The following is a 25,732-nucleotide window of genomic DNA, read 5'->3' on the forward strand; positions in this document are numbered from 1 at the left end:
TGATTACAGCGGACAATCAAAATACGCCAAAAGGCACGCACGAGAATACACTGCACGACCGACAACGGCGAACAGTGAACTCGGCGTAATGTTGTTTTCAGTATAGTTATACACTTACACATAATATTATATTCTAGAGCTCAACTTTCGTGAGGGCATGAATATATTTAATAGCAAGCTGTAGGCACAACCTAAAATTCCAATTACCCATATTTTTTCCTTACAATACAAAATATTTTAATATTATAAAACTATACATTTTATTAAATTGTTAAACAAAATAGTATATACTTTATATTGAATACCTATGAATTATGATATATCTTATAATGTTATTATATTTTTAAACTATACTTTTATAATTTAAGTAATACAAAAAAAATGTCAGTGTGATCTGTGTATTAGTAATAACTGCAGGTAAGTCTGAGAAACGAAATTATCTTCACCCAAAAATGTATACAATTAAAAATAAAACTAATAAAATATTTTCATTATTTCAATCGACTAATAATCCTTTACTCTACTTATCTAAATAACATGACAATACGACGTCGAACTTTTTAACAGATGAGCACACAAACAATTGGTTGTGGGAGCTACCCATCCTGCTTGTTAGCTAGAATCACCACTAACGTTTCTGTAGTTGCATGCATATTGTTAACCACACGGTCCCGTGGAAATTGAAAATTGACGAATCAAAGGTCAAAAACCATCATAAAACCTTAAGCGTGAAATCCTATACAAACAAATAGTCTACGTACCTATGACAGTCTTTCTATTTTGAAACAGTGAAACGCGTATGGATTACATAAATCATAAAGGGCATTCAGCGTTGCGTTATATATGTACTATGATACACTTGAATCGTCATTAATGTATTTTAACGAAATGTTCTAATGGCAAAATGATCCCAGAGACATTATTATAATACTAATCAGAAAAAACATACAAGTATATACAACTAGAAAAGTAATCATTTTTATTTTCAACTAAACGTTTATAATATAACGTTTATAATAATTGCACCAAAATGTTGATAATACAAAGTGATAATATTGTGATGACCGTTAAAATATTTGTGTGCAAACTATAAAGCAACCGCCGACGGTCATAAAAATTCAATGGAAAACATGATAATGAATTTTCACAACGCATTTTGTACTTAATCTGATAGTCGTACTTCCCATTTTATTATTTTAAAATAAATAAATAATTTTTTTAAATACTCTACATACTTATGATTTATAATCAAAATAATATACTGTTGATGTTCCTCGCGCGTCGTTATTTTAAATATAAATGATAATCTGCTATCCAATATTTTTCAATACCACCACAAAATTATGATAATACACAGAAATTTCAGGGTATTGGAAACACAAAAGTATATAAACTGAAAGTTTTGTAGGAACTATACATAATAGTATCATATTCAAACGAAACTAATGAAAAAGTCATATACATACATATATTCATATTTCATATATTTATCTCGACATGCGAGTACAGTAAAGCGGCGGGTTTCATACTACCAGGCGTACACCAATTATTACCCTTTAAAACAGCGGGCGAATGAAAAGTAATAGAAAATTCAACCCTCGACCGTATACTCCACTAATAATAATAATTATTAATATACATTTTCGACGCACGTTTCCTGCAAATCTATTACTTGAATTGTACATGTAATATACGTCTTATATATAATAAATTATGGTCGAAACGAGTATTTATATAGGCATATTAAACAAAAAATATATCATACGGATCAAATGGCATATAACCTTGATTTTCGTCGAGAACCTATATACGTGCACTTTTCAAATTCAAGGACGGCTATTGATTTTTCCCACCGAGCATTGCCGTCGTACATTGCGACGTTAGGGACCGACCCTAAAATAGAACAGAATCTGGCGGTGGCGTTATATTAAACCACCGCGGCGGCCCGCCGCAGGGCACAGGAACGATAGCATACACCTATCCATCGAGTGGACTACACTGAAACACTCCCACGACGATGGATTTTAGTACAACCCGACAACTTAACATAATATTATATATATATATACGTATATTTTAAGTACCTAGATATTGTGACTAGGTACACGAATCTAAGAAAAAGCAAGTTTTATAATTTGGCTTCTCTATTAAAATAAAAGCCGCATTTGAGAGGTTTGGCTTGCAACGTGAAAACTACCCTACCAATTTACTTAAATAAAACATTTTTCATATAGGTCATCTCCATCAGTACTAGTATTTTTTTTTACCAGAACACTACATTGTTTCTATTTATATCTACTATAAAAACTAAATATTTTACATTATTAAAGCCCTCATTACAAGTTTAACTTAAAAAATAGGCGTGTATACATCTGATGCAACCACTTCCAAACTATTAATACACTCAAAATAACAACAATATTCAAAATGTGTGGTTATTGAAAAACATAAATATTTAAATGTAAACAGTAATAGGTTACTTCTGGTACTATCTACTACTTAATTATAGGTATAATTATAATACTTGGTACGATGCAACCAATCATTGGTGTGCTAAGTCATAAGGTTCGTACAATGGTTATAAATGTATGTATACACTTATAACGTACAACAGTTCATTCATAATATGAAAGAAAAACATTATTTGTGTTACTATAATACGTACTATAGCAAAATGTAAGAGTACAAATAGATTTTTTGACAAGTAAATTTTAAAATTTTAAATGTTATTCGCTAATTTTTGTTGTGGGGGAACATACCCCACATGTGGCTACGGCCTTGATTAGAACCATAAAATTTGAGCAAATAATTATATTGTGAAAAATAATACTAATAAATATCAAGATACTATTTTCCAAAAAAAAATAATATTGCATGTACCTATTTTGTAATTTGTATACTGCTAAGGACATTAGGAGAATGAAACAAAAAAAAAATACCATGCATAATACACATACATATAAGACGATTAAAGTGTCGTAAAGTCATCGTAAACTCGTACTCGCGTGGTCTCAAGCACGCCCTGCCAGGTGAGTTTTGGATAATATAATATATTATAAACTCTTCACACCACACGACGGAAAATGTAGATAAACCACGCATTTAGAATCTTTTTCTATTGTCGTATCACAACCTTCAATATACTTTATATTAGTTCTAATTTCGTAGTCAGCTCTCAAGAAGACGACCGTTTTAAATACTGCGTAGAAAAATAATAATTAAATAAACCCACAGAAAGGTACGTTAAGTTATAACGTATAATACCCATAATGGTTGTATAACGAGACGACGACGACGACGACGACGAATTATTATTATGTTAACGGTCCGTTTAAGAGGAGCGAGCCCGAAGAAGGGCGCACACCACGAGGGGCAAACGTGACACACGCCGGTAGGGCGGCGACGGCACAAAAGTCTGTGTCAGCCATTTTGTCCGTCCGTATTATTCATATACGCATTGCGCACACGTAACAGCTTATATTTTATTTCGTTAAAACCGCATGCACCCGAGCGCAACGATATATTATTATGTGAAAATTATTTTTTAAAAAAATAAAACCAAAAACCCAATTTCGGCTTACTTGCTTCGTTGGTATTTTTTTGAATTTTTTTTTTCTAAACCACTTCATTCGTTATTCGAAAAAAATTGAGCAAAAATGTGAGGCGTAAAGGAGTGTGCAAAAAAAAAAACTAAACAAAATCGAAATTAAATTACTTTTGCCAGCGGCGGACGTCCCGGCGACAACGGTCGATGATTGTTGTGCGGACGAAACGGCTACGATCGACGGCTGCGTCGACGAAGCGGCGGCGATAGCGCGCACGACGGAACAATTGATGGCCGCGGAGACCGACTGCTGCTGCTGCTGCTGCTGTTGTTGTTGTTGCTGCTGCTGCTGTTGCTGTTGCTGATTGAGATGGTGTAGTGGGAGGAGGTGGTGGAGGGGGTGTTGTTGTTGTTGGTGCTGCTGCTGGTGCGTGACGGCGGCGGCCGACTGGATGCCGGTAAAGTGCGCCTGCGCGCTGACAGAATGCGGCGGCAACGGGGCGCCGCCGCACGAGGGCGCCACCGAAATGGTTCCGGTGCCCGAGGCGGCGGTCGCCGTGCTGGCGAAAAACGAATACATCTCGAACCCGGTGGCCGTGGCGGTGGCCGCTGCTGTTATGCCGTTGCCGTTTGAACCGCCGACGATAGTGCTCCGGTCTGCGAAACAACATTTAGTTTTTTTTCATATACTATAATATATAATATAGGTACACACAAAAATAATGCGATAATTATTATATTGTGCGACCAGCACGTGCGTCTTAATAATAATAATAATAATAATAATAATAATATAATCTATAAAATTCGTAAGTCATCTCCGACAGACTGAAGTGGTCACCCCACCCAAAATCGTTTAAATCGTTTGAGGTTTTTTTCTCTTTTTTCTCTCTCTCGTCATCTCCACTGAACGACACACCCCGACCGAGTCGAATTAGGTTCGCGCGTTCGATTCTGGATCGACGACGAAAAAACATGGAGCGTCGGCCCCGCATGTTTCTTCGGGCGACGAACATATTCATAAAATAATATTGTGTTACGACAAAAAAAAAATAATATTATATTGTCTGCGAACTAAGCGCTAATTTCGGTTTTGTGTTTTTTGCTATACGTTTAGCGTACCTCTTTATTGATAGACTTATACACATATCGATATACGGTTATATAGAGTTTTACGCAACGAATTGATCCATGCAACTACGCACGTCAGAAGTATCTAAACGGCATATAATATTATATTACCAATATACAGTTTTGATTCTATAAGTACATAAATTGTTGACGACCCGAGCAGCAATATCCCATACATTATAGGCGGCTACGGCATAATTTTTCATACATAATTAAATTCTACAAATATCAGATATTGTGTATGGCGATATTTTAATATAACATACAAACGGCAGTAAGAACAATTACAGGTTGTACACAAACATTCAATAAAGGTCTATCAGGACGATATAGTTAATATTATACGCAATAAAGTTGTACTGTTGCGCACGAGCGTTATTCAATAATTTGTACCTAGTTTATTCGCATACATATAAGTTACCGTGTAAATAAGTTATTGATTCCATTTTCGAGTTTATAAGCATAATGTATCAGCCACATTAACCAAATTAATTTACCTTTAAAGTTATAATTTCATAATACGTATGATGTAATATTTATTTTCATTTATGACTTCATTGGCCATTTATGATATTAGTGCCTAATACGACTATTATTTATAAGGAATACATAATTAATTAATTTATGTTGTTATACAATCAAACCTTAAAATCTTCTTTAAAAAAAGAAAAATATATTTACATAAGACTGTATACATTTCAATACACATAATTTTTTTATTTGATAAATACCATGAAAAAAATATTTTTTATAAAGAAAAAAAAATCATAAAATGTTAGGTACTCATTACTTACTTTCCTAGTATGTTATATAATTCGTACTAATTAGTAATAGTTAATAATAATTTTAAATATTCTGAAATTAATTAATGTAATTATTAATGCATTTATGAAATTAAAATAATAAGTTTGAACCTTCTACTGCACAAGAATTGTTATAAAATGTTTGACTGATGAACCTAACTCTCGATCGATTATTTGGTCAAAAACTTGGAACATCTAAAAATTGTATAAGTAGAGCTAAGATTACGTTGAAGTATATTAATTCCAAAATTGTTATTATAATTTAATCTATATATTACATGCATTCGCAAGATGACTTTAAGATCAACTTGTTGATGAAATCGTGACTGGTTAAAAAGTTAAAATCTAGCTTTTAATGAATTCAAGATCGCTGAACTAAGAAGATTTATAAAATTCATCAATTAAAGCTGATGTCTTAAGGGCTTTCGTGACCAGATTAATTTTATAGTAAAAAAGTGTCAAACAAAAAAGTAAAGGTTTAATATAAATCCAAACTTCAAACCAGTTCTAAAAAAATACTACTAAACTCTACAGCATAAATTATACACCTCATATACATAACAGCTCCTGGGTATTAGCTATTGGCTACACAAGTACACAACGATAACTTTCTAAATTAAATAAAATTGAATGAAAATTTCAAAACTATAAATGCGTAATTATTACAATAACAAATGTATGATTTTCTTTAATTACTATTTTAAGATACAGAACTGAACAGTTACCTAAGTAAAATTTCCCGAGTGTGGGCACTTTTGTCACCACTTGACACGTTTAACTCCAAATACAAAAGGAAATAAAGAATAGGAAAGAAAAAACACCTAAAAGCTTTTGAAACGACATCCTTTGAATAGAATATTATGAAAATCCTCAGACATTATAATATAATATTATCAGCATAATAATATAAGTCATTATATATTTTTTTAAAGATATTAAATATTGAAAAAATAATAAAATCAATAAGCTCGCGAATTAATTTTGTAAAAGAGTGGGTACAAATACGATCTACAGTGAACTGAATTCATTCATAATAATTGTGTAGTGTATATACATTAAGTATAATTCTAGCTTCTGCAGGAAACAATATTTCTAAACTCAGGCGAAGAAGACATCACATGGGTTGTTCATGTTTTAGGTACCACAGTACCCTATACGGCTTACTCAGTACTCACTCAACACGTGCAATTATTACCAACCTTTTAATATTTTAAAACACTCTCTAGTCCCTAATAAAAATGCAGGCACCCTTACATTCGTTGATTTATATTATTTTATTTTTAGGTATAAAAATACTTACGAGTTTATACAATTATAATACCTACCTTTATTATAATATATTTATTAATATAAGTATTAATAAAAATCTGAGTGGAGTAGGTAACATACCCGCAATTACCCAAAGATTGTATTATACTTTTTATGCGTTTGTTTTTGGTCGATACCTGCACTAAGTGGCTATGTGGCTATATATATATGCGTATCAGTAAGTTTCATGCACCATCAATATATTATATACCTACTAGAAAATAACACGCCATTGCTATCATTAAAGAGATGTATACAAATTTTAATATCTAGTTTCTTAATATGTATATTGTGAAATGTAAATAAGAATATTATTTTGTTAAAAAATTTTCATCACTTTTAGTTAAACTACTGAGGTCAACGTGTTTCTATGCATAGAACTACTTGGCGGCGGTGTTTGTCGTTGAGCATCAATATTGGTATTCGTTAAAAATCACCTGTTCTATGTACTATTTCCGTTTTATTAAAAATATTTGGTAGGTAATAACTAATAATACAATATTGTATTAAACTATACTATTGTTTTTAAAAAAAAATCAAATTTTCAAAAAAATTTATAAATTTTGGCATACACACAACTAACACCCGATCCCTAGCTTCATCGGAATAAAAATATATTACATACATAATTTCAGATACGAGTGGTAGCCGATAAAAAAAAGTGTTATTACAAAACAAAAAGTGAACATATACATGAAAATGTTTTATTAGAAATATAACACCTGTAAGTAGGTTTCACTCAAAAATTGTGATACGACATCACTCTGATTTTGGGAATCACTGATGTATAATGTAGGTACCTACATAAATAAATTCTCAGCGAGTAGGTATATTAAATGTGCAATACAGAAAAAGTAGTAGTTGGTTGTTCACAAACGGTGGAGGGACGTGGGTCGATGTGTATACATACAATTTATATTTCACAATACTGTAATGTAATTCAAGTGTTTCTATTATTTTCCCATAGGTAATAAAGAAATTAATTTTATTCACCACACTAAAATGCCCCGTTAGAAGTTATATTAAAGTTTTTTTTAACATTTTAACGAACCGCCATCCTTCTTTCTTCATGCATGCGACCAATGAATATTTAATCAATGGTAAATACTATAGTGCGATTGCGTTTAAAAATCACAAGCGAATCATTTATGTACAAAGTACAATTAAGTTGCAAATATTGGTTTGGTTTAGTTTTATTACGTAGTTAAAGTTTTCAACTCAAATTGTGTATTATGCTTTAATTTATACTACATATATAATACACATAAATATACTTACATATACTTTTCAAATGTTAAAATGGTAAACGATTTTATACAATGCATTGCATATCATAAGTGGTATTTGTGTTTGACTTTTCTTTAACAATTATCATATATACAGGGTTAAAATTGTTTTCATTTGTGTAATAAGTAATTATACGACTAAAGGTATAATCTTCCGAATATTCACATATTTAATCAATTTTTACAGATGTATAAAGAACCTATGTGTTAATTTATTCATAAACACTTACAGTATTGTTTTCTGTAATTTAAATATCGATCTATAATAGTGAGTAATAAATTCCAATTTATAGTTGAAAGTACATAACTACTTGCAATCCAAATATATAATTTTGATAATTGTTTTTAACTTTATAGACAATTCATTGAATATTTATCACACATTCATACGAACATAATATGCACACTGAACTCACAACTACATATCTTTCATTTTTGAACATTGTACACACAAATTATCAGATAATAAGTAATAACTGTACCTATATTACAAAAGATATACACGAGAGTTACATAAACGAGGCGGCTGCCCATCAAATGTCGTAAATCAAATTGTCGATAATACGCCGAGGACAGAATCTGTCGCCGTCATTTAGAATATACAAAATACAGATACGCCACCCACTGTAATTCATATACAGGATGATTCACCAAACATACTCATCCCCATTTTTCTTTAATAATGAATTTATTCAAATTCTAATTCTTGGAATTCTTTAGAATACTTCTTAAAGACCATATTTTGAAATATACTTCTTCATTTTTTATACCACTTAAGAAGTGTCATGAGGTTATACCAATTATTGGTAGGTTAATTTCTTTTTTACCATCAAGAACCACAATTTTTATGTTCAGAATAGTCAAATGATTGATGATTTTTTTTGAAAATGTAGATGTGTTTAATTCGAAGTCCAAACGGGTAGTTTCTGAGTTATTAAAATGTACCTATTTATTAAGAAAATAGTCCTAAAAATGGTATTACAAAAATATGAAATAGATAGGTATGATATTTAATTATAAGCTATAAAATGCTAATTAATATATAATTAATACCTGTAATTACTATAATTTTAAAACCATCATAACACCATAACATCTTAACTTATTATCACGGACCTATATTAGATCCTAATTGTAGTAGTTTAGTACACAATATTTAATAACCCAAAAACCACTCGTTAGAATTTAAATTTAGATACATTACAATTTTCGAAAAAAAACCATCTGCCTAACAATTTATGGAAAAAACGGTTGATTTTTAATTTAAAAAGAGAAATCATTGTATCGCCACAGGACACTCTTTATATGGTACACAAAATAGGAACAGGTATTTAATAATATGGTCCTCACTCCTCAAGTTTACTTGAAAATTATAGAAATCATAATTGGAATTAATTCATTATTAAAGGAAAAATAGAAGTGAGAATTCTTGGTGAATCACTCTGTATATTATAATATACACATTTATTTTCTTATAATTATCATTCATCCACCGGTTAGCTTGTGCCTGGACGCCTGATACCTGTATAATAGGCGGTATAGCGGGTGGGTACCTCCACCTTCGAAATTACGGACGACGTAGGTACATAAAACCATAGGTATGTATATAATGTAACGAATCCGAATTCCGAGAAATCGGGGTACAATATAACGCGTATACATTTATTATTTTTATATATTATAAACGTTCACAACCCAAACAATATAGCTCCCTCCACACATCCACCCACATCCCCATATAAAGAAGCCGCACCGCCAAATCTATGGTATTTACGCATTTGGCGACTACACGTTTATACAGTTATTGGACGTTTTATCGATATGCACGCATGCTTAATGCATGGTTTAAAAATCAACTGACGCCACACGATGCGGCAATAATATTGTGAGCGAACGTATGATAACTAGAAAAATCTACAAACACCACTCATCGTCGAATAATATTAAAAACATTTATAGGTACCAATTTCGTCGTCGTGTTTATATCCATATTCCATATAATAATATTATAAATTATAATACAATAAATATTATGTTATTTTGTGTGCACATATTCTCCATTCACCAACAATAGAATGTTCATCTACGTGCAATTCGGTATAATGGCACACTACGAGTATTTTAATATAACATTATAAGGAGACGCCAAAACCGCAATTTGTTGTCTCTGTCGCCAACAAGTGCGTAACGAGGAAAACTTAAGCGTTCACCACTTAACGTTTAGTTTTTTCAGTAACATACCAATTGATCTAGAAAAGCGAAAACAAATATGAAAACAAATTTTAATTTGATGTCACTTGTACTTGATATCGCCTTTCCGACACTTGATTTTATACCCTAAAAGAGTTGTAATAAAAATGTGGGCAAATGGTACCGCTTTGCTGTACATTAATAACTGTTATCGTGTGGGTCACTAATGGATGTGTTAAATTTTAATTCAATAATATAAAATCATTGTATGTACGAAAAATGGTTCTAAGCGAAGACAGACTGTCAGCCTATATATTGCTAAGTATATTTTATGATATTTATTTTTATTTTTACTTTAATCCTTGACATTATTGTTAATAAAACTTTTTTCCGAAAACATAGAAAAATAATATTATTAAATTACAACGAAATAACTAAAATTATTATTCTTCATTTTAATATCTAATTGCGTTCAAATTTGAACTTCCAATACATATTTTAAGATATATATATAAAAACCATTTTAAATTGTCAACAATTAGCTATAAAAATTTAACATTTTATACATTTTTAACTACAAAATAATTTGCTAATTTTCATGATTTCGATGGATTTAGTCAAAATTTGAACCTAAAATGCTTATAAAAAAAATCAAATAGATTACGTCTAAAACTGGTTTTGGGTAATGGAACTAATAATCACATCATACTTAAATTAATACTTATATCACACCGCTCAGAATCTATAAAAAGTACAAATAAAAAACTAATAAATTCGACTTTCGGAAAATTGAGAATATGAAAAAGTTGATCTAAAATATAGAAAAGACGACAAATTCAATTCAATCTGTTTTCAGAATTCTTATCTTTACACTGGATTAATCGATATAATATATGTTGGAAATAAAACACCTCCAAATGGTTGCACGTGTGTTGGATAAAGACGAAAAATACCCGCTTTCAATCACGTCAGTAAATCAAACCCATATATTTTATATTGTCTCCGTCTCACACTAGAACAACATAGCTGCAACGTTCAGAGGTTTCGATTCTGTGTTTTAGTTATACTGACATAGTGTTATACTAAAGTATATAAAGTGAATTTACCTATCCTCAAACTTAAAAGTAACAATACACCCACTGTCTGTGTTTTGTTGGTATTTTTTTCTAGATATTTTATTTTAATTCTAAAGTGAGTGTAATAATATATTAAACAATTTGAAAATCCTCAGAGACAATAAATGGGGATATATGTTGTGTTCCAATATTATAATAAAATATTGTAAGACATCAAACGTAGGCTTGGTGTGGCTGATGGCAATATAATATATGGTATAGATGTCATTATTAAATACTACTATACCACATATGATAGTATATCTAGGGATTATTCATCATTATAAACAATATTACTGCACAATATTTCAACTACAATTTTTATACAATCGATGTTTGATAATATTGTCATTAAATTTATTGATACAATTTTATTATAAAAGTCATAACATTACTCATTATATTATTTATACTGTGATATGTCTAAATATATATTATGAACTCTGATAGAAAAATGTTTAAGAAATTGTCAATGGTCGAAGTTATAACTTTTGGTCATATTGTGTTGAAATAATATTCCGAAATGCACTTGCGATTAGTTAATTTATATATATACATATTATTATTATTATTATTACATAGAGAGTATAGATACATATAAATGCGACGCAAATAATAAAAAAGATTATCAAGATATATTAAATTCGTGTAGACAATTACATCAAATTTTAGTATAACCATTGATCATATAATATGTATTTTTATATATCTAATATGATAAAATGAATGGTATAACGTACGCATTCATTACATATTTAGTAAATATACCATTCAATATATACAACTAATATAAAAATAGCACATTATGTATAGTGTACGTTCGATTCAGGAGAAAAAATTGAAACACACCAACATTTCACACTATTAATACCTAGTAAATTCTGATTTCGAATATGCAACGTATAGCATATAGTATATGATTTAATTACCTACTAAGGTCTAAGATTAAGTACATTTCACTTATTTTTTCACTACACAGGTTCAATTCTAATACGGGCGTCTGACAATATTGTTTGTAAACGAAAATATAACGCTGGTCACTGCAGTCGTAAGTCGTAACTAATGCTAGTGCAGAGATTCTTTAGCGATTGAAGACTATAAAGAGTTGAGAACTAATGCCCAAACTTTTAGATGTACTGTGTTCTGGTACCGTGAAAAGTTTTAACTATATATTATATTCTGCAAAGTATGGTACAGCCGAAAAATATACAATAATATAAGTATCATATAATATATAGATATAGATATGGGTTGGATATTATTGTTCTGTTTTGAATCATCTTCTTTTCTATTAAAATAAATCGATAAATATTTAACATACTTTATTATAAATCTGTTTCAGAATTTAATGTATTAGTAGTTGAAAACAATTGTGTTATTTTCAGGGCAAGTATTTTATATACAGGATGTGCAAAGTATTATGATGTTACAGTTGTTATTTTATATTATAAATTATAACAAAATTATTACAAAATATTATACCAAAAACTTGAAATAACAAACAATAACACATGTGATGAAGCATACTACTTATAAATTGAAACTTATACAAACTAATAAACTTACAACTATCTAAAATATACAAAATAGACTCACGTATTCAAATAGTCATACATTTCTCTGGTTTTATTGATATATTTGTATTAATCTTAATTCTTATAGTGCTTATACAGAAGATCTTACATTAGTAGATGTAGTATTTAAGAAAAAGATGTCGAGTAAAAATATTTTACAATATATGTATAATGTTACTATATTATATTAATTGTTGTGTACAATAATATCAAATACTTGTACCTACCTACTTAACGTATATAAGTAATGTATTAAAAATTAAAATTGTATGATTTTTGGCACGTATTGATAAATTATCAATAACTGTTATTTAATTGCATTCCTGTTGAGTCAAGACCAAATCTAACGCTATACTCGAGTAGTAATTATTATATCTACGACATATTTTACCAAAATCAAAGTATCAAATCAATCCCATGCTGTCATACCTATAGTTCATCTATACACTCTATAGAGTATAGAGTATATATAAACACTCTCAGGATAATAACACCAGAATAGTTTCGATGCAATTTTGCTGGTGTTATATATTGGAATGCATCGCAATAGTGAATTTATTTTATAGTGCTGTTTAAAACTATAATATAGTGGAAACACCTTCACACACGGAATGCATCATCGTGATGAGTCATACTCCATCGCCACTGAGTTGATAATAGTGGTAGTTGGTATTGGTTTTACACCATTTACGACTCAACTGTTATACTCTGAGTGGCGCTGATGACAGAATATTATCAAAGTTGGTTACGAATCAGCTAATAACTATTTCGGAATTTGACAATATATTTTAAACGGATGTAACCAGTGATTCCCAAAAGATGTGCCGTATAAATTTGAACTATTTTTCAGGCCCACAAAAATAATGTTAAATATAATACTTGAGACAATTATATAACTATGTTTAGAAATAAAATATTATTTCAAAAATTCAAATATTAATTTTAATATTTTTGTGAATATCCTGCGGATTAAAGTTCTATTGATATCAATAAGTACAAAATGTATATGAAAAGTGTGCCGCAACTTTTAATAGGTACCAATATATTTATAAATATATATATATATCTAATAATAATGTGCAATAAGTAAAAAAGTTGGGGAACCACTGATTTAGTCATTTAGACTATGCAGTAGGTATGTTTGTATGCAGTATGTGTAGTAACATTTTTAGTTAAACGTACTTATTAAATATTTTATATACGAATAACAAAAAATATTTTTGAGTTAAAAATGTAAGTTATAAATGTCCCTCCTACCGGTTATTATATTATATTACACGATGCAGTATTTGGACTAGTGTACATTGCATATCTTAACACATTCAATTACAATTTATTGTAGGCATTTTACTCAAAAATGTTTACATAAGGAAAAAGTTAATAAATTATTATTTTAAGCCATTTAAAACAGAAATCATAGAATATTATGTCTAGTGAGTATTATTTTACCATTTTTTTTTGTCTTGGAAACATATTCTATGGATATACTTATTCTTCCGAAAAATTGTACTTAGGTATATAAATCATTCGTTGTTAGAATTTAGTAATTACTTGGTCAAAAATGTTATTTGAAATTTAAAACATTAAAATACATTTTGAAAGTACCTAGGTATCTATATCGTTGAATTATTTACACCACATGATTTATACACTACCTACCTATAATTAATACCCGTTACAAATAATAATTGTAACAATAATCTAATTGATGAATTATTTAACATATTTGTATAATATTCTTTAAATTAATTTAAATTTCGTTTTTAAAATTACATAGATATACAAGGTTAAACACATTATATATTTTTAGTTGCCAGTTTGAAAAAAAAAATAGTAAAATATTCATATTGAAAGAAATAGTTTGCATAAAATACTCGTTATTTTATAATATTATGTACGTTTAGAATACGTATATTGTACAATACTAGTAGAAAATATTTATTAAGTACATACATCAATTGTTATAACAATAACTTATTGTCATATGTTATACCTCCTATTATAATCATAAGTGATCATGAAACAATTTCTATGTGCGCATACTTGATACATTCAATTGTCCATTACATAAACCAGTACATACTTACAGTTTATCATCGATCTGTCGATATAATATATGAATAAATATTATAGTAAATTAGATACCAACATTACAATTTTTTTCATATTAAATTACTACAAGCTTTTTAACAATCGCTATATAGGCACGTATTTTAAAAGTCTAATTCAACCAGCATTCCCCCTTAAAACTACTTTTAAAAAAATCAAAAAAAATCTATGTAGCTTATTTTTTATAAAATAAATTATTCAATAGGGATTTTATTGATTTTTCATCCTTAACCTATATTAGGTATTTTATACTTTATTTAAGATTTATGTAGTACATTTTTCTTTTCAAAGCCCCTCAATAAATATTTGAAAAAATAATGAGCTATTCGATAAAGCTTTATATTTATCATGGTTAAAAAAAATGTAATAAAAAAATAAAAAAACAAATTACATTTTAAAGTTAAAAGGGAAAACAAATATGTTATATACTAAAATAAAAATATAATTAGTTAATTAAATGTTATATTTTTACAAGAGTTTGATCGATGAATGTTTGTGAGTGATGTAAATGGATTAAAAAATATAGGTATAACAAAAAACGATTATGACATTTTTACATATTCAATACATATCAAAATGTACGAATTAAGTTTCCGGAATCGTTAAACGGATGCAAATAAAACACTCAAACTAATCATTGTTTGTCGTGAAGCAAGCATATTATTAATCTTTTTTTATTAATTTAAAAATAAGCATTTTCAAAAAACACATTACAAAAATTATACTAAATGTTAATACCAACAAACATACATAATTAATTTAATACAAAATTAAAATGTTTAAAGTCTATTTGTATGTAGGTACCCATAGACATATATAAACAACTAGATATCCGACTTAGATTTATCTTAGAAGGCAAAATCACCATTTGCCTAAACGGCAATGTTTATATTTTAATGTGATAACAGTAATTGATGACAAAAAAAAAACGTAAGCCACAATGGTTTTGTCATATATATATATATATATATATATGTCTATGGGTTTTGTCAGTAATCTATATCGTGTTATCACATAACAATGTAAACATTGCCGTTTAGGCAAATGGCGAACAAACTTCAAAATTCTGTACAGTGCTTGGGGATAGTCAGCTATCTAGTTGTTTATATATGTCCTGTATATTATATAACGTGTTTATTGTGGTTAGAGTTTTTCGGTTGATTTTGAGGAGGCCACTGTTATGAACGAGTTAAATACTTAAACTTGAATTCAATGAAGAATCATTGCATACAAAAACAGTTCTGAAAGCAGACGATAAGTCATAAGGAATAAGTCTTCATTCTTAAGAATATTTTATAATATTTATATTATATATTATAAAAACCTACAACTGGTAATTTATTTTTCTATTAATAATTGTATAAGTATAAGCATAATGTATGAGTCAATGAGGAATTTTAGAACGGTATAAAAAGGATCAAGTTAAAGTTTTTAAAGAACTTACAATTAGCAAAAATATTTAGAACATTACATTGTGTACCTATGCATTTATGACAAAAATATAAATTATAAAGAAAAGTTTCAAGTCTCTACGGTTAATATATGTTTATTACAAAATAATAACTAAAATCGCTATTGGGCAAAAAGTACGTTTTTATTTTAATATTCATTATTTTTGTCAAAATTAGAACTCCATAAAAAAAATTGTACCTATACATATTTTAAATATTTTTTAGTTGCTTTGAGTAAGTACAAAGAAGAATTTGACATTATATTTTCAGAGCTGGCCTTGAAAAATCGGTTCAACATTTAAAGAAAAAAAACTAAAAATTGAAAAATGGAAAATATCTATACCTATAAACAGCTTCAAATTAGTCTTAACATTTCAATGTAGGGCATTTAAAGTAATAATGGAATGTTTCAAGTTTCTAAGACTATCGTATTAATAAATAATAACAGAAATTGTTAGTGGAGGTTATTGAAATCGTTATAATAGGAATCGTTATGTAAGCATATACTCATTTCATCAAAATTTGAACTCTAAACGCACATAAAAAAAACCTATTTGGCTTTATATGCTTTAATTTTCTCTTTAAATTCCAGGAAGAAAATCGTATGAGGAATTTTAAAATAAATTTTGACTGCAAAATAATTTGCAAATTTTCACAATGTTTAAAATTTGTGCACAAATTTAAACTCGAATTTTTGCTATGTATTATTTCTTTAGCTTCCAACTGTTATACGCCTTGTATTTTGCAATAAAATAAACAAACAATACCTTAACCTACTAAAACGTATTTAACATTTACAATGTATATCCAAAAAATATTCCCGAACAGAAAAATCATAGTTAAACTGACTAGTATAAGTTTATAACAATTATTTTATTTAGATATTTTACTTATTTTATTCACATGCTTATTTTAGATATTTAACTTATATTTTATGAACTCTAGTTTTTGAACTAATTCAGTATATGTAGGTACCTATAGGTACTATAATATAGAACCCATATTGAATAATATATTGAGTTCCAAGATATTTGACCCTTATATTATATGAAAATGAAAACACCTATGGACTTATTCACCCAAGATTGTAGGTACATATCTACAAATTATAATGCCATTAAAACACTACTTCGGGGAAAATATTATGGACAACTACCGAACTATAACACGGTAGTCGTAATTAAACGCTGCACGACGCTGATATAAATTTGATAGCTATCCCCTCAGCCGAAATGTACAAAAATATTCGTCTTCGCGTCGACGAACGAATCTAAAGCTCAGGTATAGTGTAAAAAGTTGTAAAATTATAAAGTCGGAATCGTATTTTTTTTTAACATCTCGTTAGAAGCACATACTGTTAAAATTTTATTTTTAATGCATTCGGAAACTTAATTTTATGGAAATTATTCTATAGTAAAATTATGCATAAATAATATGTTGATGAATCAAGTTACGAATTCCGGATTTGTGGTTACGATTTTATGAATGATTTCGAATTTGTTACTAACTAATGATATAATTTGTTGTGGAAAATTCTAATTAAGAGGGTGTCAGGGTAACTTAACTTATTGATGGAACTATAATATACTGATTAATATTTTGCCGAAATCGTAATTGCTCAGAAAATTATTTTCATGGAAAATATTTCATTGGAAATGTATATTATTGGGTTAGTGTTTGCCTGTGTAGTACAGTATACACGGTTCTGAACTAATATGTTTCTGAGATAATACAATTCCGACAAAATACGTAACAATTAAATACAATTACAAAATAATATTTGCCAATGGTTTACTTTCCAAACACATACATTTTCGAGTAAATATTTAATGGACCAAATATTTTTCTAAATCAATACAGTTCCACGTTAATACAATTCAAGAAAAATGTTTTCCGAATTTTTATTTTCCTACCAATTATTTTCAAACGAACTAAAGCCCTATAAGGTTCCAACGCACACGAGTCACGGGCCCGACCAAACGCCCTCCTGTTATGAAAGGAAAAATAACAATTCATAAATAATATTTTCAAAACGAAGCTAAAATCGTTTCAGACAAATTACAACGTGGAGCGATGTGTGATTTATAATACCAAACAAAAACAATACTTACAAACAAATGTAAGCAGTAGCTCATAGGTTATAGGTAGCGTGATTCACCAAGCTTTTTTGGTAACATACTATTTTTCTTCAATAATGCAGTTATTGAAATCTAATTTTTGGAATTTTTAAATAACCTTAACAGTTACATACCATATGATTATATTCAAATTTTACATTTATATTTTGTACTACTATATTATTAAGGAGTATCCTGCAAAGGTATACACTTTTGTTTTTAAAATGAGAACTCCTCTTTTATACACCAACTTATTTAGTGGATTATTATTTTCTGGGTATGTTGGCGTATTAAAATCAAAACTACCTATTAATGATTAGTTTTTAAGTTATTTAACATTACAAACTACGGACAATGGGTTTGGAAGTTAAGGTGTTAGGTACCAACTTATATTAGAAAATTCCTTAAGTAGTATAAAAAGTCTTAAGAATTTAAAAATATAGTCTTGGAGGTACATTTAAAAATTCCAAATATCGGAATTTAAATAAATTCATTATTAAATGAGCAAATGGGAGTGAGCTGCTTGGTGAATCGCCCAGTGCCCTGTTACTGTACACGATATGCCTATTATAACGAAACAAATTAGAATATTATTAGAAAAAGGTGAAGAAATAAAAAAGAAGAACGTTCAGGCCCCAGCTATTGGCACCACTGACTGCCGCCGCCGGTGTATAATCCGCTTAACGGCAGGCGTATGTATATTGTACATATATATATTATACAGTATACACACCAGATAGCGACGAACGACGACGAAAACGACGGCGGCGGTGTCTGTTCTAGCGGCGCCGCCTGCTCGTCGTGATGTGTATACGTACATAAAATCGTATTTAGTAGTTTAGTACTGCGTCGAGCGTGTAGCGTGAGAGGAGTAAATCGAATATTAATTCGGCCAGTCAATCTCTATCCCGGGCTGCTCGGGTTTCATCGGTGGAATATTGAAACGACGCCCATAATATCGTTTTGCTTTTACAGCTGTTGAAACATTATTATTATAATTATTATTAAAATCGTTGACGGGACATCGTAAAGCGGCCTTAAGTTCTGCACAAAAACGAACAAAACCGCATTCCGCAATGCGACCCCGACGGACCGGACGAGATGACAAGTAACGCACCGCCTGACGAGATAACATTACGATATTATTAATAATTATTGTATTCTCGAAACACATAAATTTGAAGAAGAAAAAAACGAGTCACGTTACTAAATAAAAACAATAGTTGAAAATTCCTCTTCCCGGCTAGTCCTTTATTACATTACATAATGCATTATGTTTGGGTTTTAAATTATTACTTCTCTACTCAGTTCATATTGCTGCAGAACAAATACTGCACTGTCCAAAACAGCTTTTTATTGTAAAAAAATAATAAAATCGAAAACACGATTTAGAGAACATAATTTTCTTTAATGTGTTTTGACTCCAATGATGTCAACCTAGTCCTAAAATTAAATAATTAATAGATATTTCAATAAACAAAGACTCCAAACATCGACTCCACTTGAAATTATTATAGTCAAAAATCGTGATCTTGAAAATGATCACCGATGATCGCAAAACCGATTTTTTTTCAAGACGAGAGGAACAGAAAAAAACCTATGCGCATCATAATGCATGAAGGGCTCGATGAATAGTGTAGACGTGTAGTAGAATCTTATACCAACATTTCTACCCTTTTTTTCAATAAGAATTTCGAATGCTGTAACAAATAAATAAATCACCACCCGTACACACAGCTGCAGATATGAAGTCTAACTAGTAACTATACTGCCGCCTGCCACTTATCAGTTCCGTCTTTTGAAAACCGTATATTAAAATACAATACAATATTATAATTTAGTCGTATACCTAAACAGAAAAATAAGTTTTCATATTACAACAAAGTATATATAACTTCAACAATAAGAATATTACCTATGTTAGATAACTGATAATCCATTAGAAAAAGGTATATATCTACTTCAATAATATTATGAATGAAAATAATAATGATAATCTCCAGCTATAAAATTATTTACTATTTTACAACCAATAAAAATATCACGAGCACGAATTACAAGATTAACATTGACCGAAACTAAACGGCGAATTTTTAAAAATAATGCTGTTTCACAATTGAACAACCTCACAGTAACGTATACGCTATGATGCGACGATGAGCCTTATTTTAACTTTTCTTGAGCGCGGTGGTGTTTTCATAAATAATATATTATCCTTGGGCGTATTGATAATTTATTATCCGCGTTTCCCAAATGTAGTGAAAAGAATATCAGACCATTTTTTATAAAAACTAACTGGTTTGGCTTTAATAAATATAATATAAAGAAATATTGAATCATAAGTTCAAGTAATTTCATAGATAGATGAGTACATAACATTTTAAATCAAAAAATAAAAATGATATGTTTAAAAAATGTTTATTTCTTGTATTTTTTTTTTACTATTTCGCCTATTTAAAAAAAAAATAAAAATAAACAGTTGACTTATTGTGCGTGTGGTAACGGAGGAAATAGAGCCCATCATCACAGTATTTTGAAATGAATTACAATACTTTTTAAAGGTCCTCCCCATTTCAAAATTTACTTCAATGTAATATTTTCATTGTAAGTATAGAAAAAAAATTAATTTACATGTAAATATGACTTTCGAGTCGTGATATATTTAATTCAATTCGGAAAATGTAATCTTTAATGTGAACGGAAGTTTATTTATTATAATATATAAAATATGTAAGTACCTATATAAATGCTTATCTGTTTAAGCAAAATCATATTACTGCAGCTTTCTTAAAAGTTAATTTTAATTAATTTTTATCAACGTATATATTCAACAAGAATAGCTATAGGTGTAATGTGTGTCGGAATACGTTAGCGTGTTTGTACTACTTTTTAAAATGGATAACTGTAATTATTTTAATACTAGTCGTTTTTGTTATCATCAGTTTTTTCTTATTAAAATATTAACGAAGTTAAGCATTTAATATATAAAACAATTTAATGATACCGCAGTTGTAAAAGCTTTTTTTTAAATTAAAAACCATACAATTTCAATTTTAATAATTAAATGGATTTTGTAAATTTAAATACATATTATATTTAGACGGATTATGAAAATATAAACAATTAAGATAATATTTAAAAGTAAATGCTATGATACCAAATAGTGAGCAAACAGCTATATATAGTATTTTCACGTATTTATCAATCGATGAGCATATTTTTATTATTATTAGTAACAAAGTGTGTAATATTATTTGTCGAACATGTCAAATTTAATAATAATAGAAAGTACTTTGATCTCTTAAACGTTAAATTATTTGTTAGTGGAAAATAAGTAATTCAATTTCTTTGTAATTATATACCAATACTCAATAGCTTAATTATTATTTCAACAATGTCGATAAAATTGTCGAATTTATTTAGCAAAAATATACCTACTGTCTATTGTTTGTATAATGAACTTATAAGGCTAATAACCTAACACATATGAAGATATTATAAAAATGTCATTCATATATTATATTTGTGAGCATAAAATCAAAATGTAAAAATTAATACATTATTTGATTGACCTGAACTATTTAATACAGTTAGGTGATAATATAGCCATATAGGTAGGTACTAGATATAGTATCTGCTATTTTTAATTTGATTTTAGAATTGATAATTATAACTATGATGCCCGAGTGCATGTAAGTAATTACTGTGTGAAGAACATTCAGAAATAAAAGAATATTATTATACGAGATCAACATTTTTTTTAAAATTATGTTCTACAGTATAATGTATATTATAATATATATTATGTTTACTCGTGGCATGTGTATTATGTACGAGTATATAACAAAAGAAGTAGCAACCCAAAGTATTTTCTGAATCCGTTAAAATGGTTTATTGTTATTATTTAACGATTTACTGGAACAATTTATTATTTGACTTTTTATTATCGAAAAACATATGTCATGTCATTAAAATTAGTTTTAATAGTTACCATCAATAATTTGTTCATTAATGTTGCACTAAAGTCAAAATCTTCTTGATTTTGTAATTTTGTATTTATTAATTTAATAGTTAGAATAACATAGTTCAAATTTAAGCGTTATAGTTTCTTCGAATAAAAGAAACAAACAAAGACTATATAACAAAAACGAATCCTTGTCTAATGCAGTGATTACCCATTAAGTCATACAACGAATAGAATTTATACAAAAATTATCGATGGGGTACTGAAAATTAAAAGTTTCTACATGCCTAGAACACAATAAAGATATTTTAAAAAATGAAAAAATACACCACAAGTTGATATATTTTAATATACTAATAGATAATACTAATATTTTCTAAAAATGTATCATCCCAAAACAGTATACAATATAACTACGGTAATGTATGTGAAGCTATCAGTATATACCTACTGTGGTATAAGTATAAACTAAATAAGTCTTTACAATATTTAATATATATTACTTGACGAATAATTTTTATTTATTACTAATAGAAAAATTCCAAATTTCATTGAAATATACAGATAATGACGGCAGCGTGCGAGATCAAAAGATCCATTAAGTTTCAGCGGCGGAATAGGCCGTGTTATGTAGTGTGAAACGCCCTCGGATATTATTATATTTACATACACGCGCGCGCGCACACACACTATATACACACAGTGACCGATGTTGCGCAGTACTTGCGATGACAAGCTATACAGCGACATCATAAAGTTACTACTTGATTAAAATAATTATTACAATATAAATAACAAAAATAATTTTTTTAAATTAACAACATAAAATATTATAATAAAATAAATTTAAACAATTTAAAAACCTGTTGAATTGGAGGTATGTCGGGCAAACTATATACGCATATTATATAATGTATGTAAGTACAAAATTCGTCCAAAAATCTCATCAATATAATATATATCTAGTCTGTAGTGGAAAACGCGTAGCACTACATTGAGGCAAAATTTCGATGAAACGCATAATAATAATATACGATTCAGAAAAAAAATGACCGCACAACTCTGAGAAGCACTACGCAGTACATCCGCTGCCGAGCGCACACTGACACTCTTGAAAAAAATACACGAGCCAACTGTTCACCGACGAACGGCCGGGGCCCCTTGGATCGCTTCGGGCGGACAACCCTAGCACACAGGGGTTCTCAGGCCGACGTAGCCGAGAATCGTTCGTTTACACCGGCATAATAACACGGACACGACACACACTCGCATTTATTACTACGACTGTTACTTCAACTATATACGGCCGTGTCATATTAATAAATGTATTTTATATATAGTGCACGCTCGTCGTTAATGAGACAAACGATTTTCCTCACGTGGGAGCAAAAATATTTTAAACAATATTTTTGTTAGCTATTTCTCCATAGACCCCCCCCCCCCGTTTGCTTCAACAACTAAATGGCCTTTTAAAATTTTTTATTGAATCCGCATATTGTTAAAATATATATTTTTTTCCATTACATCGTTTTTTTCTACGCCGTATGCAGTACCTATACTATTGATACGGGGACAGGGACACATGCTCCGCCTGACGGTTATAAATACTAAACGAAAGCCATCACGATAATATTTTATAATATTGTGCTTGTAATATATACAGCACAGCGTTCTGGGAGCTTTTATAATGTTTGCTGCATTATTTATGTCAACTTTGATACTGTCTTTTTTGTATTCTAACTTTATTTAATATTTAATTCAATATGGTTTTTTTATAATATTTACAACTTTTTTTTAAATATTATTTAATAATTTACACCCAATTTCCAATGATAAATATTGTCGATTATTTAGTTATTGATCACTAAAATTCCAATCTATTATCTATTGTTCATTTAATAACGATAATTTAAAAAAAAAAACAGTTTATTTTATACATACTTTAATATTACCTCTATTATATTGCAGAAATTATAGAAAAGTATTCAAGAAATCTGTTCATATTTTAGTTATAATTTATAATAAATAAATATATTTCATATTATTATATCATATGCCATATGCAGCGCACTTTCAAATGTTATTAATGCTGTAAGTACAAACGAGGCTTTAACAGTTTAATTACACGTCTTATTGTCTTAACCTAACCTATAGTTATCAATAAGTTATACAATTTTTTACTCGAGTACCTACGTAAAACTACATAAATAATAATACTATGTACACTGTAAAATATCCATTGACACATTTTCAAAAGTTTGTGAATAATAGATAAGTACGTTTTGCATATATATTTAAAATTATGAATATATATATTTACATATATCTGTGTATATTAGATTATTCTGATTAGTGATTACTAATTTAAATAAACTGTCTAGGGACTTTAAATAAATTGAATTTTATACACAGGTACCACCAGTGGAAACATACATTTTTGGTACGATAACTCGTATGTGTATATACACAACTGTATTTCTAAATAAAAATGTAACAATATGAATTGAGATAGGCATATAGGTAATTTTGAAGAAAAAAAATGTGTGTGTATTATATTTGTAATTGTTTTGAGATTAGGCAGAATTCTATAATTGATTCAATTTTTTATTATTAAAACATGCCTTTTAATAGAAGATAAAATTGTTATTACTACGCATTTTTATTATTTTTTTTGTACAGATACGAGTTTTCAAATTTTTTGTGAAAACTTAAACAAATATTTGATCCTAAATTTCAAATTAAAAAATAATCAAATAAATGTAGGTATTTACAAAACAATTTTTATAATTGTGATAAATACAGAAAATGCAAGCAAGTCAATTTTAAGGTTAAGGTTTTTAGGCTTCTATTCTATCTATGTTACAATTTATAATTTATAAATTAGAATAATTCAAAAGTTTTTATTGGTTACAATTCGTATATAAATAATATTTTATATAGTTATTTGTTATGTATTGTTAACTAACTTACACATTTCTTTTTAAATATCACAACACCTTTAATTACACATTGAGAAAAAAAAATTTTATATAGGGTGCACAGCAGCTTTTGAAGTGCATCTGAGGCCATTCATCAACCACCGGACCCTTGTAAATAGAAGGGATATCTCCATCAAACGACCCCCTATATTATAACCACAT

The 25,732-nt window shown here is 28.8% G+C and overlaps 1 protein-coding gene across 5 annotated transcripts in view; it reads right to left on the bottom strand.

Annotated features, from left to right (window-relative positions):
* The window catches only part of LOC111036220 (myb-like protein AA), a 54,019-nt gene that overhangs the window by 16,026 nt on the left and 12,261 nt on the right, over positions 1 to 25,732 (bottom strand). For 2 of the 5 annotated variants that reach the window (XM_022318167.1, XM_022318168.1), the window contains one exon: positions 3,716 to 4,201. The exons of 2 other annotated variants lie outside the window; for them this stretch is intronic. In XM_022318167.1, coding sequence (XP_022173859.1) covers positions 3,716 to 4,201 — 486 coding nt within the window. One more of the 5 variants, XM_022318171.1, reaches the window with a different exon arrangement.

This window comes from Myzus persicae, unplaced genomic scaffold (assembly GCF_001856785.1).
Source record: "Myzus persicae strain clone G006 unplaced genomic scaffold, MPER_G0061.0, whole genome shotgun sequence".
Lineage (NCBI taxonomy): Eukaryota > Metazoa > Arthropoda > Insecta > Hemiptera > Aphididae > Myzus > Myzus persicae.